General features: G+C 48.8%; 1 protein-coding gene across 3 annotated transcripts in view; it reads left to right on the plus strand.

Annotated features, from left to right (window-relative positions):
* The window catches only part of AMOTL1 (angiomotin like 1), a 73,533-nt gene that overhangs the window by 19,257 nt on the left and 28,167 nt on the right, over positions 1–26,109 (plus strand). Inside the window, exons 3-6 of one of the 3 annotated variants that reach the window (XM_086481727.1) lie at positions 5,139–5,285; positions 8,070–8,958; positions 9,207–9,209; positions 21,623–21,911. In XM_086481727.1, coding sequence (XP_086337853.1) covers positions 5,139–5,285; positions 8,070–8,958; positions 9,207–9,209; positions 21,623–21,911 — 1,328 coding nt within the window. Of the gene's footprint in view, positions 1–5,138; positions 5,286–8,069; positions 8,959–9,206; positions 9,210–21,622; positions 21,912–26,109 lie in introns of those variants that run through there. The other 2 variants (XM_086481728.1, XM_086481729.1) reach the window with 2 other exon arrangements.

Raw genomic sequence — 26,109 nt, forward strand, 5'->3', positions numbered from 1 at the left:
CTGGCGTGTGTTGTGTGGGTTGGATTTCTGTCCTGCAAGATGTTGCTGTGCTCCCTTGAAAATTGTATTAGTGATGCTGGTTCAGTCCTCACGGGGCTCAGGCGTGCTGGCAGCGGATGTGAGGTTCCCACCCCAGAAGTGACCTAGAAAACCTGCGCATCAACTGGGGAGCTGCTGGTGGGGAAGCAGTCACCAACGCGTGTCTGAGCCCCTGGCTTCGTCGGAGCTGGGACTGCAAAGGAGTCCCAGCACCACCGGAGGAGAGCTGCCGGTGGTACCAAGAGCATTCTTTGCAATGCTGTTAGAAGTGGTGTCTCCTTCTTGTAGGTCAACCAAGAAATGGGACAAGCAAGTTAATTTTTTCTGAGCTGAAGGAAACTCAAATCTGCCTCCCAGCCTTGGGAGAGAAGCACAGTTGTGTGGCTGGGGTGTGGTAATCCCCCCCTCTCAAAACTGGACTGATGAGGAGAGAGAGTAAGGTTCACAGGCCGGGCTGCACATGGAGAGGTGTCCAGCCTCGACGGAGGGTCCGTGCAACCTGTTAGAGGGACTGATGAGTCCACCCTGGGGAATTCTTGGCACAGCCTGTGGGCAGCCCCTGGGACCCTGGAGCGCTTTGACCGTCCTTTTGTTAGTTTCCTTAAATAATTATTTTCCTTTCTTGTTGACCTGAGATTTTTATGCAGTGACAGGGCAGAGAAAATGTTTTAAATGTGGAATAAGGTATTTATACTCCTTTCTGGCTTGGCTATGACACAGAAGGACAGATGTGGGCTTGGAAACGATGTCATTTTTGTTTTGTCATTTTTGGACCTCCCTTACAAACCACAGTAGAGTTTATAGGAAAGTGTAAAGCCGTCTTACTTACTTTTTAATTTCAGTTGATTGGTTTGGATGGTATTTGAAATGCTTCCGTCTCTTTCAAACTGCTCGGTCAGTATGGTACAAATTGGAAGAGGATTTTTTGGAGGACAACTCTTTGTTTTTGTTTGGCTGGGTGGCTTTTGAGTGGCAGAGGAGGAGCTGTATGTGCTGGCAGTGCGGGCTGTGCTGCAGGCAGCCACAGAGCAGTACTCGGGCGGGCAGCAGGGTGTGATGCAGAAACTCATCACCCAGGCACTGCCTCGAGGTGTTGCCTCTAAATAGCAGCAAACCATCATTGCACAATGGGCATTTTCTGGTGTTTTACTGAAGACACGAGTAGTAGTACAGTTTGGCTGTAAGAAAACCATCTTCTCTGGCTATTTTTGTGAGGAGGAAATTTGCTTCTTGGGGATGCTGTTATTGCTCTAAAAACATGGCTTTCCTGTAATGTCGCAGCAATGAGCTTCCTATGAGGTTTTGCTTTAGATCCTTTTTAAAACCAGACTGAAACCACATCAGAAACAGGAAATATTTAAGCGTTGCTTCTCTGTCTCTGGGTCTTTGCTGACTGTCTGGTGTTAATCTTAGCAAATGATTCACTGAAATAGTTCTGAATCTTCAAATGAGTTGCACTGCTGTGTAGTAACCCTCCAGGATAATATGTCTGCTTCTGTACGGTGCAATGCATGTTTATCTTAAGGAAAACAAATGAATTTGGGTAAGGCAGTCACTTAAATGTGGGAGAGTCAGTGGAGATGCGGCAATGAAGACCTGGAGCAGCTGTCCAGTTCAGGAAGGACTGAACCGGGCCAGAAATGTGGTCATGTCTTACAGGTTTGGCTGTAAAATACACTGGACGTATGGTAGTTGAAGATGTGACATCTATGGACTGGGCTGTATCCTGACATGCTGGGCCGAGGGGGCTGGGCTGGCTTTGGGAGGGGGAAGGAACGGCTGGCAGCAGCCTGCAGGCAGTTACAGAGGTGATGGGGTCGGCTCTTCTTGGCAGTGGCAAAGCACAGGGCAGCAGCCATGGTTTGTGGCTTCGGGCGTTTGGGCTAGATGGGAGTAGAAAGCCCTTCCTCGAGGACATGTCCTTGTGGGGGTGATGGTCTCCATCCTAGGTTGCCCTCAACTGGCTGCTTACCCGTGGCCCCCAGGCACCACTACGCTGGCACCACGATTCAGTTATAGGGATGAAAATTGCATTTTTTGGTGAGCACTGTAGAAGAATGGGGAGGTCTGGGGAAGGAGCAAGTGTCTGAGCATCGGATGGGCACCTTGCACCCCAACAGACCTGGGTGTAGCAAACTCTTTCCCTCCAGAGAGGGGAGGTGGGATTTGGGAGGCTCCAGTGACAGCAAAGGGGAAAGAAAAAAGGCTCGTTCCTTGCTCCAAACGGCTCCTGAGGCTTCACTAAGCTTTCAAGTGGTGCCTTATTGCCCGTGATCTGGATTGTGGCCGCATGCCAAGCACTGATCTTTCGACAACCGTTATCTGTTTTACACATAAACTGGCTTTCTATGCCAGTTATAGCTGATGTTTAATTAAAACCTACTGAGAATGAACATAAAATATCATTACATCACTTTTAACATCATAAACCATTATTACATCATTTTACGGTGATAAAACATCAACATGGGTACAGCAAAGTGCAGTGATTTCTGCCTGGGTTGGAGCCACTTGGTTTTGACTCTGATATAACAGAGACGAGAAACTGAGCAGTTTGGCAGATGCCGACATTTACCAGTCCTGATTTTTGTAGAATATTGCTTTGCTGTGGCCACCAAAGACAAGTAGTTGGGTGAGAATTTCTGCTCTTGTTGCAGAAAAAACAAGTCTTTATTCTCCATTTTGCATCTCTGAAAATTTTAAACCACCACCCAAGGGTGCCTACAGACTCAAAATTCAGAAGGCGAGTGTGCACTCTTACTAGCAGTTTCTTTCTTTTAAAGTGTTTGGTGAGTGATAAGGCCAAGCTGGTAGCCGCTGCCCGTTCAGGTTGCCTGTAATGCTTGAAACCGTGCATTGTCCTTGGGTGTGTCGATTTTCGTTGTTTCATCCCAATCCACTTTTTATTCACAGAACAAGCCCGGGCTCAAAACTCCCTTGTTTCCTACATGATTCCGAATTCCAAGGCAGGACTGTGTGTGTGGAGGAGCAGTGAAGGGTGTCTTTAATGCTATTCTGTACCAGAATAGGGTAATAATGTTGGAAATTGGGGTTCTTGAGATTTTTCTTGGGTCTATATCAGCATCAGCACGAATTCCAGACCAGTCTACCATGCTCATTTTCACAAACATATTTGGCTTAGGTCTACTCAAGTGAGCAATGTTTCCCTCTTGCTCTCTAAATATAGATAGCTGCCATAAACATTCATGCATAATGTGAATGGTGAAGTGATGAATTCATTAACATTTTGCAGAAATGCCTATTTCCTCTTCTCTGGGCACAGAAGAAAATAGTATCTTCATGCCTGTAGAGAAGAGGGGCTGAGTCCTGCCCCCCACTACCCCTCTGCTGCCCTGCTCCATGCAGGGGCGTGGGATTAGCAATGACCTGTACATAAGGAGGAGAGCAAAGCAACTTCCCTGTGTAATATATGCCAGTGAGCACACAGTTAGCTGAGCACAAACCAAGCAGTCAGGGTTAATAAGTCCCTGTCATCCGTGGCTGATGTTTTTTCCCTGCAGAGCAGGGTGCTGCAGGTCCCTGTGCTCGTGGGCTTCCTGCTCGAGCGGGGTGGATTGGTGCCTCACTGGTGCCACTTTGAGCCCTCCACCTCCTTCTCAAGCCAGTCCCTCAGCAGTGGCCAGTGCTGGAGGTCGATGACTGTTTCCTTAGTGTAAAATTTATGGCAACTGGTGGTGTAATTGGAGAGTGATTCCTCTGTGTCCCTGCTGCACCAGGCTACTCGGGGCTAGGAGATACTTACCTCCAAGGCTGGGACCTTAAAGAGCCTTTCTTTACAAAAGTGAGGTAGTGCTCAGAAAAGTAAATAGGAAGTGGAAAATCATAGAGTCATAGAACAGCCCAGGTTGTTCAATCGCATGTGGAAAACCTCCAGTGATGGGGACTCTACCATGTCCCTGAGGAGGTTCCAGTGAATTATTGTTTTCACTGTAAAAAATATCTTTCTTATGTCAAGATAAAATCCCTCTTAGTGCAACTTGTACCTGTTGCCCCTTGTCTTCTGCATGTAGCTCTTTGTGACGAGAGACTCTCTGTCCCCTTTGTAGCTGCCTGATAAGTACTGGAACACTGTGATGAGGTGTACCCCCCAGCCTTCTCTTCTCCAGGGGAAAAAGACCTAACTCCTCCAGCCTTTCCTCACAGGCCAGGTTCTGCAGCCCTTTGATCATCTTCACGGACCTCACTTGGACCCTGTCCAGTCTGGCATGACCCCACAAGACAATGTCATTCCTGTCTTAAATTGTGGGGTTAAGTCAATGTCATTCTTGGCTTAACGCTGCTGTGATGCGTTTTGTGTGAGCTTGTTAAAACAAGCACCACCAGAGAAAGCCATCCCTGAGAGCAGATTTAGGATGAGGCATGTTGCTTGCCAGGAGAGCTTGTTCTTGTTCACTGATTGTCAAAGGGACTGGGAGACTAGTCCAGCCGTCGATGTCTGTGGGATGCTGAAGCTCAGGCATGCGGCTCCTGTGCAGTTGGTCTGCCAGACACATTCTCGTGGCCTTCCAGCTACATCCTCTCCTTACCATATTAAGAACATCTGGACAAAGTGATTTATAAACTCTCTCCCTTGATAGTGTTGGCTGTATTTTATGTCTCAGCAATTTTCTGTGTTGCTGAGCTATTATTCATGAGCAGGTTTTGTGGTAAAGCCTTTCCCAGACTTTAGCCCTATTGAATGTGTGGCTGGGTCCTCACCTTTCCTTTTTACCCACTCCCTCTTTCAGTTTTACACTGGTTCTGTTGGCTTCATGTCCTGGGGTCGTGCCTTGATTTGTGAGCTTGTCAGTTGTCACTGTTAGCTCTTATAAGCCTTGCTTTGTACCTGGACTGGGGACCTCGAAGGCCAGGGTGGCTTGGTGCATGGAATGGCACTGACGACTTGGTGGCTGCCTCTTGTTCTTCAGACCTAATGTGTTATTTGGATGATGAGGAGGTTCGCTTGGTGGCCTCAGCAGGGCTTCTCAGGCACCTAGCCATGCTCAAAAAATTTTTTTGGACTTCTGTTGTAAGTCATCGCTTTAGATATTGTCATTCAAGCTGTTTCTTTACTGACATCCCTTTCTTTTTTCTTACAGGCTCCACATCTGTTTGTTACAAGCCTACCAGCCCAGTCCAGGTGCTGGAAGACACCGGCTTTCTTTACCAGGATCACCAGTTGTTTGCTGGCAGGCATGAAGTTCCTTCGCTAACAGCTGAAGCGGTCAGTGCCAAAGAAAAAGCTGGTAAGTGTGTGGCCACACTTCCATAGGAACACACCACATTTACTTCCAGGTTTCTCCTGAAGCATAAATTGAGCTATTTAGACAATAGGGATTTACAGAGTTTGAAATTTTTGCATTTACAAATAGTATTTACAGAGTTGAAGCCCAGCTTCTTGTCCTCGGTAGAGTCGAAGGAAAGTTACCTTTGCCTTGAGTGTTATAACCCACCATTGTTTATCACCTGTGCTTGTGGAGGATGCAGCATTTCTGCGTGTCCTTCAGGTCGTGGCTGCCCTTCACTGCACAGCTGGACCAAGGTCAATAGCTTTTTGCTGATGGAGCAGGACTGCAGGCACCCCGTGGAAGGCTCACTGTGGTCAGTCCTTCTGGACCTCAGTAATAGGCGACTAAAGTACATCTCCTGAATATAAGGATGCTGACAGATGACTAGCACAGGGGTGAAAATCCTTCTGATGTATGATAAAGAGCTGCCTTGACCATGTGACATTGGCTTTATCCGCTTTCCTCAGGCTTAGTAACAGCCTAGACGGTGAGCTTTCTGGTGTGTTAGGGAGACTCTTAATTGCACGTCTGCAAAAATGTTCAGTATGGTGAGGCTTCTGCACACTGTGATAACATGAATAAAGCAGTAAGAGTTTGCTGTAACTGCAGGGACATGTAAAGTAGATGGACACTTGGCTGTTGTGCAGACAGGTAGATGGAGATGCATGTCTGCATCCTGCTGGCTCAAACACTGGCATGGGGAGCTGACAGACCCTCTGAAAGCTGGTGGCCAGGCTGCAACCCCAGCGAGTCAGGCTAGCAGGCAGATAACATTGTCTTAGGGAAAGCAGGAGAGGTGTATCTCATAGGGCAGTCATGGAGCGAAACAGCCTGGGAATCTTCTCACCCCCTCGAGCCCCACAATCATCTTTAAGGCTTTGCCACAGGAATGTTAGTGGAAATGACTTATTCTCATAGTTAAGTGTCAAAGGCTTGTCTTACCCTCTGGCATCTGGGTTGTATATAAGTTATCCCACAGCATGTGCAGCGACTGATGAAACCTCAGGGAAATACCAGACCTCAAGAGAAAGTTTGCTTTTTAACTGCTTTCAAATGCCAAAAAACAAATGCCCTTCTGATGAACCCCTCCGAGAATTGTAAATGGCAGGAGAGAGAGAGAAAGTTGCCAAGAATGACCTCAAAAAACTGAACTGAAAAGCACCTCCTTCTTGCCTAGGGACACTGGAGGACGCTGTCCAGAGCTGTGGGCTTGTTCTCACTTTTGCCTGCACTGGGATCTTTCAGGAGCACCCTTCTGGGCTCAGACACCGTTCAGACAGACGTCTTGTACCGCTTTTGGGATGAGTGTGGGAGGAATTCCAACCTCCCAGCCGTGGTTATATACCATTAGATGTGTAGCTCCAGGAAAGCTCCCCTGCATATATAGTGCGAAAATGGTGTCATTGCCTCTGAGTGACTTCAGTAGCCTGTGGAGGGTTGTGTGGCTAATCCATCTGTGTTGTTTTTAAAATGCTGGTGTTACGTGTATGATCATAATGCCTTCCTTGTGCTCATCCAGGAAAATTTATTACTATTGACCCCCTTAGAAATAGTGTTATTGTCCAGAAGGTAAATTGTAGTTTTAGGGGAGGATGCCAGAGCATAGATTATTCTTTAATTACACTTTTAGGACTCTCTTATTTTCAGCGTAGTTTCACGGTTTTTCTGTGACACATCCTGCATTTTATTTTGTGGTGGCAAGTGGTGCACTTAAGAGGGGGTTTGACTCAGTTGACCTTGGCCATCAAAAATGTAGCATCTCATTTAGTATTGTCATACAGGCTGCCTCTGTAAGCTGTGTCAGGCATCTCCAAGGGGGAGGTCAAACACTGGAACAGGCTTCCTAGAGAGGTGGTTGACACCCCAACCCTGTCAGTGTTTAAGAGGCATTTGGTCAATGCCCTTAATAACATGCTTTAACTTTTGGTCAGCCCTGAATTGGCCAGGCAGTTGGACTAGATGATCATTGTAGGTCACTTCCAACTGAAATCTTTCTTCGTTTGTATTTTAGAAAAGACCAATGTCTACATTTAGCCTGTACCCAGGGCTAAACATAACAGTTGCTCTGTCACCTGAGGAACCCTTACCAGTCAGGTACAGGCATCAGGAAAGAGGAGAGAGGACCCGTAGGTGGAAGTGCGACAAATTTAATGAAACCACCACCAGTACAAACAGAAAATACTTAGCCAAATGAACATGCTGTTGTAAGAGTAGTCCTCAGTAGGAGCAGAAGGAACCCCGGTAGGAATAACCTCACAGGAGCTCCCTCTCCTCAGTAAACCTCCTCCCTTTATAACGAACGTAACATCATGGTATGGGCTACACATGTAGCTAACTCAGGTCAGCTGCCCTGGCGGCTTGAGCCTGGCTGGCATGGCTGGGCTGTGTGATTCTATCCCAGCCAAACCAGAACAAGTAAATGTCCCTGTGACATTGCCTGGCCCTCCATTGACTTGAGAGGGGGTTCAGGGCTGTGAGTATGGGGCGCATGGAGTATTATGGAGGGGAGGGTAATATGATTTTGGGGGACAAGCAGGGAGCAGTGTCCTTCTTCCTTTGGTGGCTTCCAGCTGTGCCCCCTCTGCTCCCAGGGGAACCCTGGCAGGCCACTGCCCCTGGGATGCACCTTGGGCATGGGATCACAGCTATGGGGTGTAGGAGGGGAAAATGAGGGGGCGGGGGGGGAGAATCGGACCTCCTAGGCAGCAGAGCTAATGGCTGCCTCTCTGTCTCCCTGCCCAGCTGAGGAGGCCCTGTGCACCCTGCGCCCACCCAGCTTCCGCCGGGTCCCGGAGGCGGAGATGCGAGGGGCGGAGGAGGTGGCAGCCGGCACCGTCCTGCAGCGCCTGATCCAGGAGCGGCTGAGGTATGGCAACCCCAGCGAGAACATGAACCTGCTGGCCATACAGCACCAGGCGACGGGCAGCGCCGGCCCCTCCAACAGCACTGCCAGCACTCTCTCTTCCGCAGAAAACCTCACGCCCGAAGACCCGCCAATGGTCCAGCCGTCAGGGCGGCAGGAACCTCAGGGGCAGGAGCACCAAGGGGACGGTGCTGCGATGGAGAAGCAGCCCCGGGCCCCGCAGCCCCCGCACGGCACCGAGGAGCTCCCCACCTACGAGGAGGCCAAGGCCCAGTCTCAGTTTTTCCGAGGCCAGCCGCCGCAGCCACCGGCCACTGCCGCCACGCCGGGTTTTTATGGTGCATCCACCCAGAAGTCCAGGACGGAGGGGAGGCCAACGGTGAACCGGGCCAACAGTGGGCAGGCGCATAAGGATGAGGCGCTGAAGGAGCTGAAGCAGGGCCACGTCCGCTCGCTGAGTGAGAGGATCATGCAGCTCTCGCTGGAGAGGAACGGGGCCAAGCAGCATCCCCCGGCCCCGGGGGGCGGGAAGGGCTTCAAGGCGGCCCCATTGCCTGGCAAGGCCGCAGACCCACGGGGCCCGCCACCCGAGTACCCCTACAAAGGCAAGGCGGCAGCCCCCGGCAGCAAGGCGCAGGAGCACGGGCTCTTCTACGGCGAGCAGCCGGCGCAGGATGTCCTCAAGGCCTCCTACACCGCCCCCCAGCCCGCCCGGGCGGAGGTCGCCCTCGTCCGCTACCAGCCGCCCCCGGAGTATGGGGTCAGCAGGTAATGGCCGTCAAGGGGGGGGTGAGTTTGCTGGAGGGACCTGATCTTGCCCTGGCTGGAGGAACCAGCTTCTGAGGGGCTTGGGCCTTGCGTAGATGTGGCCCCTGTGAGCTTCGGCCTCAGGCACATGGTGGGGACATCGTGCTCCCAGGCCCGTGCAGGACAGCTGGTGGAGGCACCTGCATCTCGAAGAGGGCTGTATAAAGCATATACGCTGCTTATGCCCTACTTAAATCTTCCCAACAGAGCTCGTGCAGGGCTTTCACGGTACGGGGCCCCTCGTGCCAGGCCTCCTCGCAAGCACGGGTTTATTCCAAGCGCATTAAAAATAATCCGGAGCGTTTACTCATTGCAAGCTGATCCCTGTGAGCGGTGCAGGTCCTGCCCAGCACCCAGGCAGGTTTGCTGCCTTCAGAGGTGAGCCCGTGCGTTGGGGGCTCCCTTTTCCTTGCTGTACCTAAATACAAGTGTTTCTCTGTGTCATCCCTGTCTTGTTGATCTACTGGACAGCATTTTGATAGATTTGGAAGGCTGGTGTTGTCTGGTGTGATTGTGGGTGGCTTTCATGTTGCGAGCTACCTCATTAGGCGTTTTCCTGACCCCAAAATCCCCACAGGTTTTGTCGGCGTTGACTTCAGTTGCACGCGCTTACTTTGCCACAGCGCAGGCACAGAGAAAAGATGGCGCAGCTGACCTGGCTCTTCCTTTCCGAAATTCGTAAGGCGTGATATCAGAGGGTGAATGCTCTGCCTGTCTGTGTTTGCGAAAGTGATGGGTTTCGTGTCAAGACAGGGAGGAACTGGGAGCGTGGCTTTGATGGATGTTGCAAAGCAGTTGTGACAAGCGGAGGGCCCGCGCTGTGTGCCGCTGGCCTTCCTCCAGTTACACTTGTGTTTTGATTACCAGCCTGCCACTGTGAGGAGTTTGTGCAATTTTTTTGGTGCGAGAAGATATTTTTAAGAGCTTGGCAAAAATCTCTGTTTATGCTAAGAACCAGCTATACGAACTTGAGGGCAATGGGTTTGAGCTGGGACTGGCTCAGCCACCAGCCATTTGTGGTGCTGACAAACTTCTTCGGCACCAAGCAGATTCATCCCCACAGAAAAGGATCTGATTTGAGTTTTTTAGTTACTCTTGGAAAATGCTGATTCAATACCCACAGAGTCTGTTCTGCTGAGTCCGTGTGAGCGAGCAGGCCTGGGCACTGCATGCACTGCTGCAGCTAACCAGGAACAGCACCAGTGACAAGTGGGAAATGCTTTGGGACCAGTTTCAAAACCTGTCCAGGTGCCTGATCCGCAAGGTTAATGCTGAGAAAAGACTTGCTTTCAGTGCAGCTTTCCACACCAGGAGTGCAGGCCAGCCACCCTAGCTTTATGCCAAGACACTGCTGGATCACCCCAGCAGCTGTGGGGATAAACTTCCTCTGCTCAGGATAGTGGTTACTGCACATTCCTGGTAGGGCAGCATGGTTTAACCCCCAGATCACACTGCAGAGGGGATGCCTGCGACCCCTGTGTGCTGTTTTCTTTGCATGATGCTGGAGAAATGTCTCTCCTGGCAGGTTCAGGGGCGCCAGGGGGATGTATTGTGCAGCAGAGGACTGGCAGCGTGGCAGAGCAGAGCTGTTGCAGGTTGCAGACTTACTAAAAAATCTTGGGTGGTGTCTTTCTTGCAGCTCAGCAAGGACCTGAATACCTCTTGGTCTGCATATATTCAGCTGGCTACTCCAATGTGCGTTTCCAGGGGTAGATTTGGAGGTTGGCGTAGCTGGGGGGTGTTTCACCAAAACTAGGTTTGGTCTAAGGCGTGTGGCCTCTCTTGTGCTTTCTCTAAGGCAGTTCTGGGTCCTGGTGTGAAGACGGGGATTTTCAGGTCCTTCTCGGCTCCTTTCACACGGTGCCTGGATCTTGGGGGATGTTTCCTGCCTATGTGTTCCTGACAGCTACATTTTAGGCAGTAATTAGCACTAGCAGGACAGTTGCTCACTTGCAGACTTGTGCCGTTGCTTTGCGCAGCAGCTGTGGCAACGTTGCGCAAGGAGGTGTTGGCAAGCAGTGGTCTTCGTCCTCATCTTGTTTTCTTTTCTGTGATATTTTTCAATACAGGACTGTTGACATGTCGCTTTGCTTGGACACCGAAATATTCACTGTCGGCATTACCCAGACTTGTTCTTAATTGGTGTGAACTGGTTTGGTTTCTTCTGCTGTGCCATACACCAGATTATAACTGGCCCCACGGGCTGCAGGATCCCCTTACAGCCCTGCTACCTGGGAAAATTTGGGTTGACAAAAGCCTTTAGGAAGTGTCAGTAATCCCAGGGTGCTCATCACTTGCCATTTCGCAGTCTGCAGCAGCTGTGCTCTGTGGCATCCCTACGTGACAGCATGGGCTTGCCCAGATCTGGAATGAGCATGGTTCAAATCCAATTTCACAAAATGGCCTCTGCCCCAAATACTTCTCTCTCTGGAGAGGGTTAAGCAGGTTACCTGTCCAGGGATGTCAGCCCAGTCTCTGCTAGAGGACTTGTCTGGGCGGCAGCCCGAGCCCTGCTGGAGGAGAGCTGAGGTCTGTGTTACACTGCTGGGTTGCTCCCAGGCGCAAACCTTCCTGTGCCTCTGCTCTTGCTCACAGCTTCCCACCTTACCTGGGCTTTGGGGAGGCTCACAACCAGCCACCTGGCTGGGATGGAGGACCTTGAGAAGAGAGGTCAAGTAAGGGGACTACCCCGTTTCATAAGGTTAATGGGAGAGTAGGGTTTGGAGAGACTGTTTTTTTTATGTTGGAGGAGCAAGCGAGGTGGGAAATTCCAGCTTTTGTCTTGTAGGGAGGGCCTGGGAAACAAGCTAATGGAAGCAGAGCTTTGCCCATGGTCAGATGGGAATCTCATATATCCCGTATATCATATATCTGCTTCCCTCTATCCTGGCTGTATCTGTTCCCTAGCCTGTCCATCGTGGCATCCTCTGAACAGAGACTGTGCAAAAGGCTTCTGCCTTCCAGAAAACAGAGGAGAGAAGCACAGAGCTGCATCAGTCCAGAGGAAGCACCCACAGATACCAGGGATGAAAAAGGCCTGTAGGGTTACTGATCCCCCCCTCAGCCCCCATCCTGTGACAAGGGAAATCTGGCTGGAAACTCACAAATGCTGGCAGGGAGCTGTTGAAGGATATAGGATAACTGCAGCTGCTGTTTAACTTGCTGTTTTGGTTTGGCTTTTTTTGGGCACGTGTCTGGTTTTAAAGGGAACGTTGCCTTTATAATCATCATGATGAAATCTCACAACTTTACGGTAAACCTCAGGATATTTGGTATTGTCCTGAAGACCTCCTAGAGTCTATGATGCTGCAGTAATCTCAGCATTTATATAAATTAGACTTAGTGACCTCTGGTTTATGGACATCATGATTGCAGAGCAGAGCTTGAACCCTGAAGCTTAAAAGGCCAAAAAACTAGAAGGCAAATAAAAAGGAACCGATATTTGTTCCTGTTTTAAAATATCAGTATTTTTAAGCCAGTTGTATGATGCTTGGGGCCCTGACTCATGACTTCTGAATGCTTTAAGTGGCCAAGTGTAATAATCTTTAGAAAACCTTTCCTTTCCTAGATGTGCGGCTGTTCCTGAATGGTGGCTTTGCTAACTTTCCTTAGGTGCATGTTCAGAGAGTCACAGCTCGTCAGGTAAACGGGCTTGGAAATAATCTAATTTAGTCTTTAACACAATGCCATGACTTAATTCCAGTTTGTGAAATATTCAGTCCTGGTGATTATAATGCTCTCCATCTGGAGAATCCATCACAGCCTTTACAGATTTGTTCCACTAGCTAATTGCTGTCTCTGGCACAGATCTGCATCTTAGTTTTAGCCTGTATTTTCTAGTTACCCATTGGGATTTTGCAATATCTTTGTCAGATACAGTGAGTAGCCCTGTGCTGTTGGTCCTTTAATGCATTTAACAGGTAAGCTGGAGCCCTGTAATTATTTCAGTGTTGTCAAAAATGCCTTTTTTCAGTGTGAAAAGCTGACCTCAACACCATTGCAGTACCAGCTGAACCAGAGGCTAATCGGATATACTCTCACCTCTGCAGTGGGACTGGTTCCTCGTTTACATAGCTCATTAACACTTGCTGTTTCAGATGTTGGCACCCCAGGAGCTCCCCATCCAGCTTGTTATCTGGTCAGGCATGTGAGGGTAGTCACAGCTTAGGATAGGATTTCCCACCCTTTTACTGTAGCTTACTGGATTTATTCCTGGGTGGATGAACTTGGACCTGCTCGAGTCCATATTGTTTCTTCGTGCCCTACTTAAGCAGTGGTCCAGATCACTCAGTGCAATGAATCCTCTTCATTGCTCCCAGTGGCCCTTGTCAGATCCTGGTGTCTTTTATCCAGAATGATTTCTTTCTCTGCACCATTAATGAAAAGCGTGTATAATGCAAATGAAGCCTTGAACTGGAAACACCACTGCTTGTTGGGGGGACTTCATTTGTGGTTATATGCAGAAGTCAATCATGCAGGCATGTTTTAATTCTGATTTAATCCATGCATTTTAAAAGACGGCATTCAACTAAGAATGAATCTGAGCTGTTTTTACAGATATCCTAATTTTTATGTACCTCATAAAGCTCCACCCTGCCTGGATGTAGAAGCCTATATTTGACTGCCGGAATAGTCTGTGGCTTCTCTGGTTATTTGTGTATTAACCCCCCTGCCACGTTACTGCTGTTTTCGGACAACCTGTTGATATTTACTCATTCAACCACATGTCTGTGGCCGCTGAGGGGACTACAAGGAGCTCCTTCTCCTCCCAGATTCACCCCAGGCAGGCGGGCCTGCTGGCAGTGTGGCTGAGCCAAGGGTTGTCATGCCCAAGCTGACTTGTGCTGGTGTTTCTCTGTGAGGATAGCCCAAGTATGAGTGTGGGTTGGGGGCTGTGCTTCCAGCTGATGTGGATGCTGGCCACCCTGCAGAAGAGCTTTGTATCCGCTTTCCTGGTCTAATCTGCCTTTCATTAAAATGAATGAAAGAACTCAAGCCGTTCCCACAGCTTGGGTGCATCACCCAATGCCGTGTCCTTTCTTCTTACCCTTCTGTGTTGTTATCCTGATCGGTTCCTCTAGGAGTGCAGAGGTTAAGCAAGGCACTTTTTCCTTTGTTGAAAGTCATCTGGGCTTTAGAAGGAGTACTTATTCTGAGTGTGGATCCCTGTGAAGAAATACAATATCCTGTCCCTCTTTTAACTACGGAGGATATGTTTCATATGGCATGTGTCTTTTCAGGTGATAATTTTGCCCTACAAATCTTGATGTGATAACCCCCAAAGAAGCTGGCCAGGTCTTTCCATTAGTGACAAACATCGCTAACAAAATAGAGATGTCAGTCCAAGTCTGCAAAATGGTTTTTAAAAGAAACCTTTGTGTCAAGGTGCTGCAACTGTTGCTGATTCTGATAAACCAGAGGATACCATGAGGACATGTCTTGGCTGTGGAAAGTCTTCTCCCATTTCTGGCTGTATCAGCATTTAATGATGGGTCTATAACTGTGTTTCCATGCACCACGACCATCAGACGGGGCTTACTGACTTTCCCAGGATCCTGCCTTTTTCCCACGCAGTGACAACACGGATTCCTCTGTGTTATTCACAGCTACAAAAAATAGCATTTGAAGTCTGCTTCATGACTGTGGAAATCATACTTGAAGTCAAGTAGGCACCTGGGTCTGAGCTTAGTATCCAGGATCAAGGCTCCTGCTCAGTGGGCAGGAATAAGCACCTTCCACGTGCTTTTTACTCTCATTGTAAGGTAAAAGCGTAAGGCAGCTTCAAAGATCCACACCCCAGAAATGGCTCTTTCTCTTTGCTGACTCAGATGGAGCATCCACGGTAGATGAGATGAAGTCTATTGGGAGAGTCTTTGAGAGATGAAGTAGGCCAGTCTGCCCTAGAGTCAAAGGAAGGCAGAGCTTTCAGAGAAAGATGGGCTAAATAGGTTAGTGGAGGGCATTTTAATTATGGATGTAAATGCTATGGTATGTTGGAAACAGTGTTTCTTCAACTGGCCACTCTTCATCCGTATGTAGAGAAGAGCTGCATTGTACCTGTAGCAGGGCAGTGGTGAACTTTCCTTTCCAGAACATTTATAGGCATTTTCATTTAATTATTTCCTTATACTGCCCTGCTTTATCGAGCAATACCTATTCTGTATTTATGATTTCCTGGTGGTCCACAGCTAGTGGACTTCATTATTAATTGGCCTTTCAGGGGTTTGTTCTCCTACATACAGCTACAAATTCACCCCCAAATTCCTCTGTGTTGGTCATTCTTGCTCCCAGGGGTTCCAGTATAAGAGGTGTATTAAGATCATGCTGAAATTTGGGGCTCGGGTGGCCTTGCTAAATTCTATGGGCCTTCTCATGAAAATGAGGGCTATGGTCAAGGATTTTGCTGAAGACACTGTATTGCTTGCTGTATATAGCAAGCTATTACATATATTGCAAGCTGTACCTCACTTAAAAGAGAGAGTACAGTCTGGTGACCCTAGCATGGTAGCCATCAAAAGGCTCACTGCCTGCCTAGTCCTCTCTGTTCGAAAACCTGGTTTCTTTTTTTTGTTTCTTTTTTTTCTTCTTTGCATTGCATAAGTGTATAGGAGCCCTACTTCTACAACAATGTCAACAAAAAATATGTTTTCAGTAGAAGTGTGGCTGCAGTGTTGCAGAGATATCCAAAACTCGTAATGTTTCACAGTTTCATGCTTTTAAGAACGACGATTTTCGATGAAAACATGTTTGGCTGAAAGACTTTAACCTACTCTAATGCGGAGTAAGATCAACATTTAAAATACAGTAGAAGCATTTTGAGAATGTCATTCTTTACTAAGTCCGAAAGAGCTCAGGATAATCCTGATTGCTTCATTTCTTTGGAGCTTTATGTGAGTGGTTGGATGTGAACTAAGCTGATGTTATAACTCTCCTATTTCTACAAATGTTGATTTGTTAGTATGAATTGCTGTGTTGATTTTATTGCATATACACTTTGAGATTTTGCAGTAGGCTTACTCATAATTAAATTGGGACAGATTAAGCAAGTAAAAGGCAAGTTAGAAATGTGTTCGTTATGTTGAACAGATGCACTTCAAGAGATGTAATATTGGTTTTGCTGGTTTAGTTTCCAAGCTCGAAAACACTTTGGAGAATGTCTCCTGTGGCCCTGATTATTGAGACTCTGGTGCCTGGCTGCTGCTACAGGGTGTATCTTTAGTAGCTCAACAAATGGTTTGTAGTTCAAGAAAATGGAAGTCCTAGGGAGCTCTCCTCCCTCTGTGGTATAAAGCTAGGCAGACTGAAGTACATGTGAAAAGGTTAAATTGATGGGAGATTGAGATTTACTGAAAGTAGTGTCAGGAGTTCCTGCAAGTGTTTAAAGGGTGTATCCATGACTAAATAATGTACTATTTCATTAAGAAAAAGAAAAATTCTGTGGTGGGTTGACGGTAGCTGATGGACCCCAGGTGCCCACCAAAGCTGTTCTGTCACTCCCCTCCTCAGCTGAACAGGTGAGAGAAAATACATTGAAAGGCTCGTGGGTCGAGATTAGGACAGGGATGTCACTTGCCAATTACTGTCACAGGCAAAACAGACTCACCTTGGGGAAATTAGTTTATTTTCAATCAAATCAGAATAGGATAATGAGAAATAAACCTTAAATAAATCTTAACGCCTTCCCTCCACCCCTCCCTCCTTTCCAGGCTCAACTTCACTCCTGATTTCTCTGCCTCCTCCCCCTGAGCGGCGCAGGGGGACGGGGAATGGGAGTTGTGGTCCGTTCATCACATGTTGTCTCTGCCGCTCCTTCCTTCTCAGGGGCAGGACTCCTCACACTCTTCCCCTGCTCCAGTGTGGGGTCCTTCCCACAGGAGACAGTCCTCCATGAACTTCTCCAATGTGAGTCCTTCCCACGGGCTGCGGTTCTTTATGAATTGCTCCAGCGTGGGTCCCTTCCACAGGTGCAGTCCCTCAGGAATAGACTGCTCCAGCGTGGGTCCCCCACGGGGTCACAAGTCCTACCAGCAAACCTGCTCCAGCGTGGGCTCCTCTGTCTCGACGGGTCCACAGGTCCTGGCAGGAGCCTGCTCCAGGGCTTCCCGTGGGGTCACAGCCTCCTTTGGGCATCTGCCTGCTCGAGTGTGGGGTCCTCCACAGACTGCAGGCAGACTTCTACTCCGCCATGGACCTCCATGGGCTGCAGAGGGACAGCCTGCCTCACCATGGTCTTCACCATAGGCTGCAGGGGAATCTCTGCTCTGGCACCTGGAGCACCACCTCCTCCTCCTTCACTGACCTGGGTATCTCAAGAGTTGTTTCTCTCACATATTCTCACTCCTCTCTCCAGCTGCAATTGCTCCTGCACAGTAACTTGTTCCCTTTCTTAAATACGTTATCCCAGATGTGCCACCACTGTTGCTGATTGGCTTGCCCTTGGCCAGCGGTGGGTTCATCTCGGAGCTTCCTGGCATTGGCTTTATCGAACAGAGGGGAGGTTTCTAGCAATTTCTTGCAGAAGCCACCACGGTAGCGCCCCTGCTACCAAAAGCTTGCCATGAAACCCATTAGTAATTGCTATTTCTCCACTGGTTTAGATTCAGAGATCAATATAATTATTTTACTCTAAGCTATTCCCATAAAGAAATGGGAAAATCTGCACCTGTAGCAAATCCGTTTCTTTGTAGTGGTATAACTGTGTCCAGACAGCCAGGCATTTACTTGTTTAGATCAGCTGTGGCCTTTGTTTTGGTAAAGACAAACAAACCTCACACTTAGCTCAGTTAATCGCTGTGGTAAAATGCGCAAGCGCAGACTGGCTGTCAGTAGTGCTGAGGAGGCACCATGTATTTGACTGTGTTTATATGCACTTGTGGAGCATCTTTTGCATCCTGAATGACATCTGTTGCTCCACTGCTCACGATGTTCTTTATTGTTCGGGTTTTCAAGCAAAAGAATATTCCAGTCCCATGATGGGCATGAGGTCCCTTGTTGGGATTTACACACTGGGGCACCAAAAGAAGGGGGCACTGTGGTGATGGTGTGTGAGCTGTGTCAATGGCTTGCTGTCCTTGCGATTTGCTGAGCAACTCCACACAGAGACCATTACTGTCATCTTCTGGCCTAAGGTGTGGGGCCAGCATGGGCAGAACCTTCACTAGCTGTGACAGACAAAACTTTGCTCTCTTCTTCCTGGGAGCTATGTCAAAACATTTGGAAGATAGAGAGGTGATTAGAGACAACCAACATGACTTCACCAAGGGCAAATCAAGCCTGACTAATCCAGTGACCTTCTATGGTCGAGTGACTGCATCAGTGGATAAGGAAAGAGCTACGAATGTCATCTGGCTAGGCTTCTGTAAGGCCTTTGGTATGGTCCCCCACAACATCCTTGCCTTTAAATTGGAAAAATATGGATTTGATGGATGGTCTGTTAGATGGATAAGAACTCAGCTGGTTGACCACTTCCAAAGAGTTACAGTCAATGGCTCAATGTCCAACTGGAAACCAGTAATGAGTAGTCTCTCAAGGGTCCTTACTGGGACCTATACTGTTTAATGTCTTCATCAGTGACAGTAGACAGTGGGGTTCAGTGCACCCTGAGCAAGTTTGCAGATGGCACCAAGCTGTACAGTGCAGGTGATTTGCTTGAGGGAAGGGATGCCATCCAGAGGGACCTTGATAGGCTGGAGAGGTGGGCTTGTGCAAACCTCATGAAGTTCAACAAAGCCAAGTGCAAGATCCTGCACCTGGGTTGGGGCAATCCCCAATATCAGTGCAGGCTGAAGGATGAATGGATTGAGAGCAGCCCTGTGAAGAAGGACTTGGAGTTACTGGTGGACAGGAAATTGAACAAGCGCCAGCAATGTCTGCTTGCAGCCCGGAAAGCCAACTGTATCCTGGGCTGCATCAAAAGAAGTGTGGCCAGCAGGTTGAGGGAGGTGATTATCCCCCTCTGCTCTTGGTGAGACCCCACGTGCAGTGCTGTGTCCAGCTCTGGGGCCCCCAGGACAAGAAAGACACGGACCTGCTTGAGTGAGTCCAGAGAAGGGCCACGAAAATGGCCAGAGGGCTGGAACACCTCTCCTGTGAGAAGCTGAGAGTGGGGTTGTTCAGCGGGGAGAAGTCTCTGAGGAGACCTTATCATGACCTTTCAGTACTTAAAGGGGCCTACAAGAAAGAGAGAGAGACTTTTACCAGGGTCTGTGGTGGTAGGACAAGGGGCAACAGTTTTAAACTAAAAGACAGTAGATTTAGATTGGATATATGGAATACAGTTTTTTACGATGAGGGTGGTGACACACTGGGACAGGTTTCCCAGAGAAGCTGTGGATGCCCCCTCCCTGGAAGTGTTCAAGGTCGGGTTAGATGGGGCTTTTGAGCAACCTGGTGTAGTGAAAGATGTTCATGCTTATGGCAGAGGGCTTCGACTAGATGATCTTTAAAGGTCTCTTCCAACCCAAACCACTCTATGATTGTATGAATTACTGTATGTTTTATTTGCCATATGTAAGGCATCTTACAGCATCTCCCTGCCTTCCTGTCCTTTGGAAAGTTTTATCGACTGTCAGTAGATCTTTAGCTCCTTAGTCATTAGGCCACACTTCTGTGGGAGAGGTAACATTCCTGGGGCTGAGAGCAAACCCTGCTGGCCCTGGGAGCTGCCCAGGGGGAATGGCCCCTTTCCTGTGCTCCTGAGCTGCCTCCATGGATGTTTACCAGGGGAGACACAGCCCTAGGGTATGTCTGTGCTGTGTAGGTAGAAGCTGTCTTGAGGCCAGTGTGAGCTCAGCACAGGCTTTCCCATTGCTGACTGCAGGAAGCTTGGCTGGGATCTTCCTCCTAAGGACGCTGAACCTGGACCAGGGTCTGTGCTGCTGGGCAGGGTAGCAGTGTGCTCGTGCTTGGGAGTGACCTCGTTGCTGGTCTTTGCTCCATTTCAATACCTTTCTGTGCCACAGCAGATGCATTGGGCAGAGCGTGAGAGCTGGGATGGGAGTGCGGGGCTGTATGTTCACCACTTCTGGGGGGCTGCAGGGCCCCATTTGATTTCTCTCTAGTTTGGACAGAAGATACAGCTGAATCGATGGCTTTTCACGCTGTCATGTGGCTTGGTGGGGACAATCTTGTTCACTTTTAGGGTAGGGCTTTAAAACCGACTTCACTTTTCATCTTGTTCTGCTGCAGTTGAAGGCAGGGATGGGCAATTGTCAGTAGGATCAGGCCTTTCTTAGGTTTTGAAAATGCTGCTTTGAGGTGCTGAAGACAACGGTAATCATATTTATTATGTATTTATAGAGCACAAAGTCTTCTGTCTAAAAAATAGCATTCATGGATCTTTTGAGGCCAAGTGGGGTAAATACATCTCTTCGTTAGGTCTCCTGCCTCGTACAGGGTACAGAAATAAAAGCTACAGCAAGCCTAATAGCTTGTGGTTAAGCTAAAATACAACTCTCAGAAGGTGCTTGATTGCAGACTTCAGGTGGGGTCCAGCAGCCAGCTTATTTTCCAGCCACACTGGGCTCTGACATAGATGTCCCCCGTGGTGTTGGTTGAGTCTCTTAGACAAGCGTGGTGTAGAAATTTCATAACTTTGGCATCTGGGCCGAGGAGTGGCTCAGCCTGTGCACAGCGAGGCTCTGTGTGGCGCCACTCGCCCTGGCCAAGGCTCCAAGGCTGCCTGTGCGGTGGATGAAGGGATGGAGATGGATCTGGTGCAGACAAGCATTGAGTTGCTCCCTGCCTGAATTTCCCCCTTTTGAAACAGGGGCGGTATCTCTTCTTGAGCTCGCGGGGATGAAATGCAGGACGGAAGTGAGGGGCTCTGGTCCTGCCTGGCCACCAGCCTGCAGGATTATCCTCGCTGCTAAGACGTCCTCCTGGGTTATCCTCCAGCCATTGCAAATTGTGACTCGGGCGGATTAAAGAGCTGCCCGCCATCAGAAAGCCTAGCCCACAAGCAGGTCTGCCGCCAGCTCGCTTCTTAGCCTTCCCCGACACAAGCCTGGTGGGTGATGGATGCCGTTAGTCGGGGAGTGACACAATGAGGTCTCGTGCGGGAAGATGGCTTTCGTGGCTTGCCGTGATTGACCGGGGCTCTGCCTCCAGCAGCTCCACAGCAGCCCTTCCCTTTGCCACTTGCTAAAGCCGCTCGGGGACGCTGCTTCGCTCACATCACTTCCTTTCGCCTCCCAATTCGGCTGATCAGACGGTCTCGCTCCAGGCAGGGAGCGGTGTTCGAAGGGTGAGTAATGCGTCCCTTGTGTTTCCTTCGAGCCCGCCGGCTTACGCTTCTCAGTGGTGGGGTTTGTGGCAAGCGGGGGCAGGGAGAGGCTGGCTGGCTGCTGAAATATTAGCTGTGCACCTAGGCAAAAATGCAGTTTTCGAGTCAATGCGTCCTTTATCCGTTCACGCCAGATGTATGCATCACTGTCAAGAGCAGGCAAGGAGACAATTTCCCCAGTCCCTGCTATGATTGTTGGTATTTAGGAGTGACTAAGGACCGGAATCACAACTGTACAGTTATAACGCTATTAATAAACCGTGCAGTCATTAGGCGAAAGCTCCTGCACGCGTTTTGAGGGCACGCGGCTCTAACGCCTCCCCCATGTGTGCTTCCCCGCAGCCGACAATGCCAACCGCCCTTCCCGCCGCCGCCAGCCCAGCAGCACAGCCCCATGTCCTCACAGGCCACCGCCGCCGCCGGCCCTCTGCTCCCGGGCACCTTGCCCCCACTGCCGGCGCCTGCTGCTGCCCAGACGCCGACACCACCGCCGTCGGGCCAGCAGCTGACTCCCGATGCTTTCGCCATCGTGGAGCGGGCGCAGCAGATGGTAGAGATGCTCTCCGAGGAGAACCACATGCTGCGGCAGGAGCTGGAGGGGTACTACGAGAAGGCAGACAAGCTGCAGAAGGTACGTGGAGAGGTGGGGATGGGGTCTGGGCAGGGCAGCCATCTTGGTGGTCCTGCTTTTGGGTCCCCCAAGCTGTTCTTCATAGTCACGTCACTGCAGTGAGGATGCACCAGTGGCCGTCTCTAACCATTGCCTCTCCGTGGTGGTCTCCCACAAGTGTGATCCTGTGCCCCATGGCCCACGGGCTCTCCTGCCTTTAAGGCAAAGTGGGCAGCCCATCACATGTCTCTCAGTTGGGGACATCCCCCTTCCATCCTTCTGTGCTGGCCTCACCGGAGCTTTCCTTGGAAGTCTCCCATGGGCAGTCTGCTGTTGGGTCCTGCACCTTCTGTACAGGCAGTAGAGCTGCGGGTGAGAAGCATTTGACGAGCACGGCCACATCTGTCCTGAGCGGTACTGTCCACCACAATATGTTTGCATGGCACTCCATGCTCTTTGGAACCCCAGCTGTCGGTGGCGTTGCCCATGACTTGGCAATGCATTAACTTGGTTGTCTGGGCAGCTTTCAGTGACTGCCCTATGGGTTTCTAGGACCTGTTGTTAGATACCCACCTTTGAACATGTTGGTTCAAAAAGCACTGCCCCTTTATCTGAAACAACCATTTGGTAAAAATTTTAGTGAAAATCCCTTTTGCAAAGAGTTCCTGCACCCTCTTTTCTGTATGCAAGCTGGCATTTTCAGTGGAGAAGGGCCATGTCTTGCATACTGCCTGGGGTGACAAGATGAAAAGTCAAATCAAAGTAGAAGTTGCTTAAAAATGAGAGTTCACTGAAGGCAAAGCAGAGATGCTCCCCAGATCTGCTGGCGCTGGGTCCCAAGGGCCCAGACCAAATGAATTGTTTAGGATTCCACCCTGATATTTTGTTTGTGTCTTCCCATTGCTTATGCACAAATGGGCTTAGGCTGCAGATCTTTTCTCTGTGAATTTAGGTGTCTAAATAGGAGCTCAATTTTTTTTTTTTGGAGACACCCGTCACAGGAGAAGAAGCAGCTCTGAGAGACCATGTCCCAGCCTCAGTTTTGGGAAAAATCCGTGACAATCTGTTCAAACAGGTTAGAAAAAAGACCTGTTGTTTTGTAGCTGCTGTTGTCTTTTCAGCCTCCTCCTGTGCAACCAGATGGGTTGAGTTTATTCACAGAATTTCCTAAACTTAGTTGAGAAATTTTTGTAGCGGTGTTAACTATTTGTGAGGACGTCTGCAAAGCTTTTAACGCTGACTTCCCTGTGGCCTTCGTGGGCAAAAAGAAATATTCCAGCTATTAATTTTACAAAAGCTGCGTTGTTCAGTAAAATGTATTTGAGTGTGATGCCCTAAAAATATTCCAATTTCCTTTTACACTCTTGGAAACGGCTCTTTCTTTATCTTGGATGCCCAACCAGTCGATTGCATCAGACACCAACAGAAAGGTATTCAAGCATGGGCTGAAGTCTCACTTCAGACAACAAAGTGTGGACTCGAGTCCCATTGACTTTAGGGGAATGTAAGCAGAGTATTAAAGCAACACACATGCTCAAGTGCATTCTTTCTTCAGGAAAATGTCCTGAACCAGGGCCTTAACACACAGTATCCCTCCCATGCTGTTTTTTCTGCGTTTGAATACAAGGACAGGGCAGGTCCTTCTCTGTTCCCACAGTTTCAGCCGAACACCACCCTCTGAAAACGTGACAGTGAGTTAGATTGTATACTTTGAGTGTGAAAACTCCTCTTTTGCTGGAAGTGGAAGGGTCATGAGGAGTAGTTCTTGTTTGTCCGTGCATAACAATTTTATTCCCATCACTTTTAGTCATTGCAGAATAGGAGAAGAAATTATAGAAAATCAGCTTGACGTGGAGGGCTCCCTGGGCGTTCGTATGAACAGATGAGCCCTGAGGGTTGTCAAGTTCTCAGTCATGTCTGAACAGACTTTTTGCAGAGAGGTACAAGGTGGTGATTAATCCCTGTGCTGTTTGACGAGTTGTCTGGTTTTATTACCTAAAAAGAGTTGGGGGGAAGAAGGGTTGTGCACATTTAGTTTTGAGCTTTTTTTGCGAAAGCAAAGTGTTGTTTTATCTTTTTTTTTTTCTTTGTTTTTTGTTGGGCAGTGTTACCTGGCTGAAGTTTAATTGCCAGGCTGGACTGGCTCTTCCCCGTGCTGTGTGTGTGGGTTGAGTGAGTTGGCTCTAGGAGCTACCAAGCAGAGAAGAGGCTGAACTGTTTCCCCTCCTTAAAGAAGGGGAAGGAAATCCCAGAGCTGCTGAGAAATACCAGCACAATTTATGGCTGTTCTTCTGCTCACCTTTAATTTTGTTCAGTGCTGATGGAGGTTCTTGCGTTTTCCTGCAGCAGGTCTTTGCCTCCAGGGCTGCAGGAGACTTGTGTGGTGATGTGTTTTGGGAAATCACAGCAGATAATGGGGCAGAGCAGAGCCCTTGTGGTAACCAGCAGTGTTGGGCAGGACTGTCAGGCTGTGGAAACTCCCTGCTGGGTTGGCAAATCTGCTTTGCTGTGGTAGGAGCTCTCTGGAGCAGGCCTTTTCTCCTGAAGATAGTGGCTCCCCCAGCAGAGGGGAGGCACAGGATGTCGGGGCACCCAACTGAGCATGGTGTCCGGTTGGGATCATCTAGTTGAGGATTCAGGAAAGTGCTTTAAAAATTATTTTTGCTAAGCCAAACTTTCCTTTCAAGGAGAGAGAAGCTCAATTTTCTTAAATGGTCAAGGAGAGCAATGCAAGATAGCTTGCATGTAGCCTCTGAACTACTTAGAGGAAGAGAAAACTTTTGCTTGTGGACAGAACCAAGGAGACCTACAAGCTGCTCAAGGCAGTCAAATAGCCTGTGATCAATAGAAGCAAATACTGCTGGCAGATCAAGCAGGATCAAGGCTACATAAGCCGCTGCAATCTATATGAATAAGTAAATCATGACAGGCTACATGTCATACAACATTTTGCTAGTGGAGGGCACATGATCTAAAGAAAAAGCTGAAACAGAATAAAGTAGTTGAAACTGTGCTGTTATTGGAGTAACTAATTGACATGTCATTTTGATTCTGGAAAATTCACATGAAACAGATTTTTGATTGTAGGTCATAGTCATAGAATAGAACAGACTGTTTCAGTTGGAAGGGACCTACAATGATCAGCTAGTCCAACCACCTGACCAACTCGGGGCTGACCAAGTTAAAGCATGTTATTAAGGGCATTGTTCAAAGGCCTCTTAAACACTGACAGGGTTGGGGCATCGACCACCTCTCTAGGAAACTGTTTGACCACACTCTTGGTAAAGAAATGCTTCTTAATGTTCAGTCAGAACCTCCCCGGGTGCAGCTTTGAACCATTCCCATGTGTCCTGTCACTGGATACCAGGGAGAAGAGATCAGCACTTCCCCTCCTCAGGAAGCTGTAGAGAGCAATGAGGTCGCCCCTCAGCCTCCTTTTCTCCAAACTAGACAAGCCCAAAGTTGTTGGCCACTCCTCATAGACCATTCCATTCAGACCTTTCGCCAGCTTTGTTGTCCTCCTCGGACACATTCAAGGACCTTCACAACCTTCTTAAATTGTGGGGTCCAGAACTGCACGGAGCACTGGAGGTGATTTTCTCAAAAAAAGTTCAGACTTTTTGATGAGGCTTTGTACAAGCTTGCGTTGCCATGCATATGAGAAAAAATAAAACTCATTGACTTTTTTTGAACCACAGTAAGGTTCAGTCTGAATTTCAAACAGGTTTGGATTTATGTGGCGTTCCTCAGAGTGTGCTGTCCTCATGATGGGAACATACTTGGTGTCTGGCCATGCATTAGTAGGGTGGGGAAGAAGGACCTGCTTTTCTCTATATGGTTAGGGAAAACGTAACAGGGCTTCCTGGAGCTCCTGCTTTAAGAAAGCAAAATGGAAAGTGAGAATAATCTGCAAAGTTTGTAGTTCACCCAGGAAGGAAGGTGATAGTGTGGGATATGGCTGGTTCAACAGGTCATACTCAACTGGAGCTCTGGAGAATTGTCAGCTCAAAACTAATCTACAAATGGATCTTGTGTGCATGTGAAATACCTGCGAGCTGTTAAATCACCGCCAATGTGACAGGTGATGCGATACCCAGCAAGGTACTAATCCAAAGCTGCTGGTGTCACGGGGGCCCCACTGTGGGCTTTGCACATCACCACTTGTTTCAGCTTTTGTGCCTGAACAAACTGAAAGTAGAAATCAGGGAAGGTAACCAGG

Source organism: Leptosomus discolor, chromosome 1 (assembly GCF_034619465.1).
Source record: "Leptosomus discolor isolate bLepDis1 chromosome 1, bLepDis1.hap2, whole genome shotgun sequence".
In the NCBI taxonomy this organism is placed as follows: Eukaryota; Metazoa; Chordata; class Aves; order Leptosomiformes; family Leptosomidae; genus Leptosomus; species Leptosomus discolor.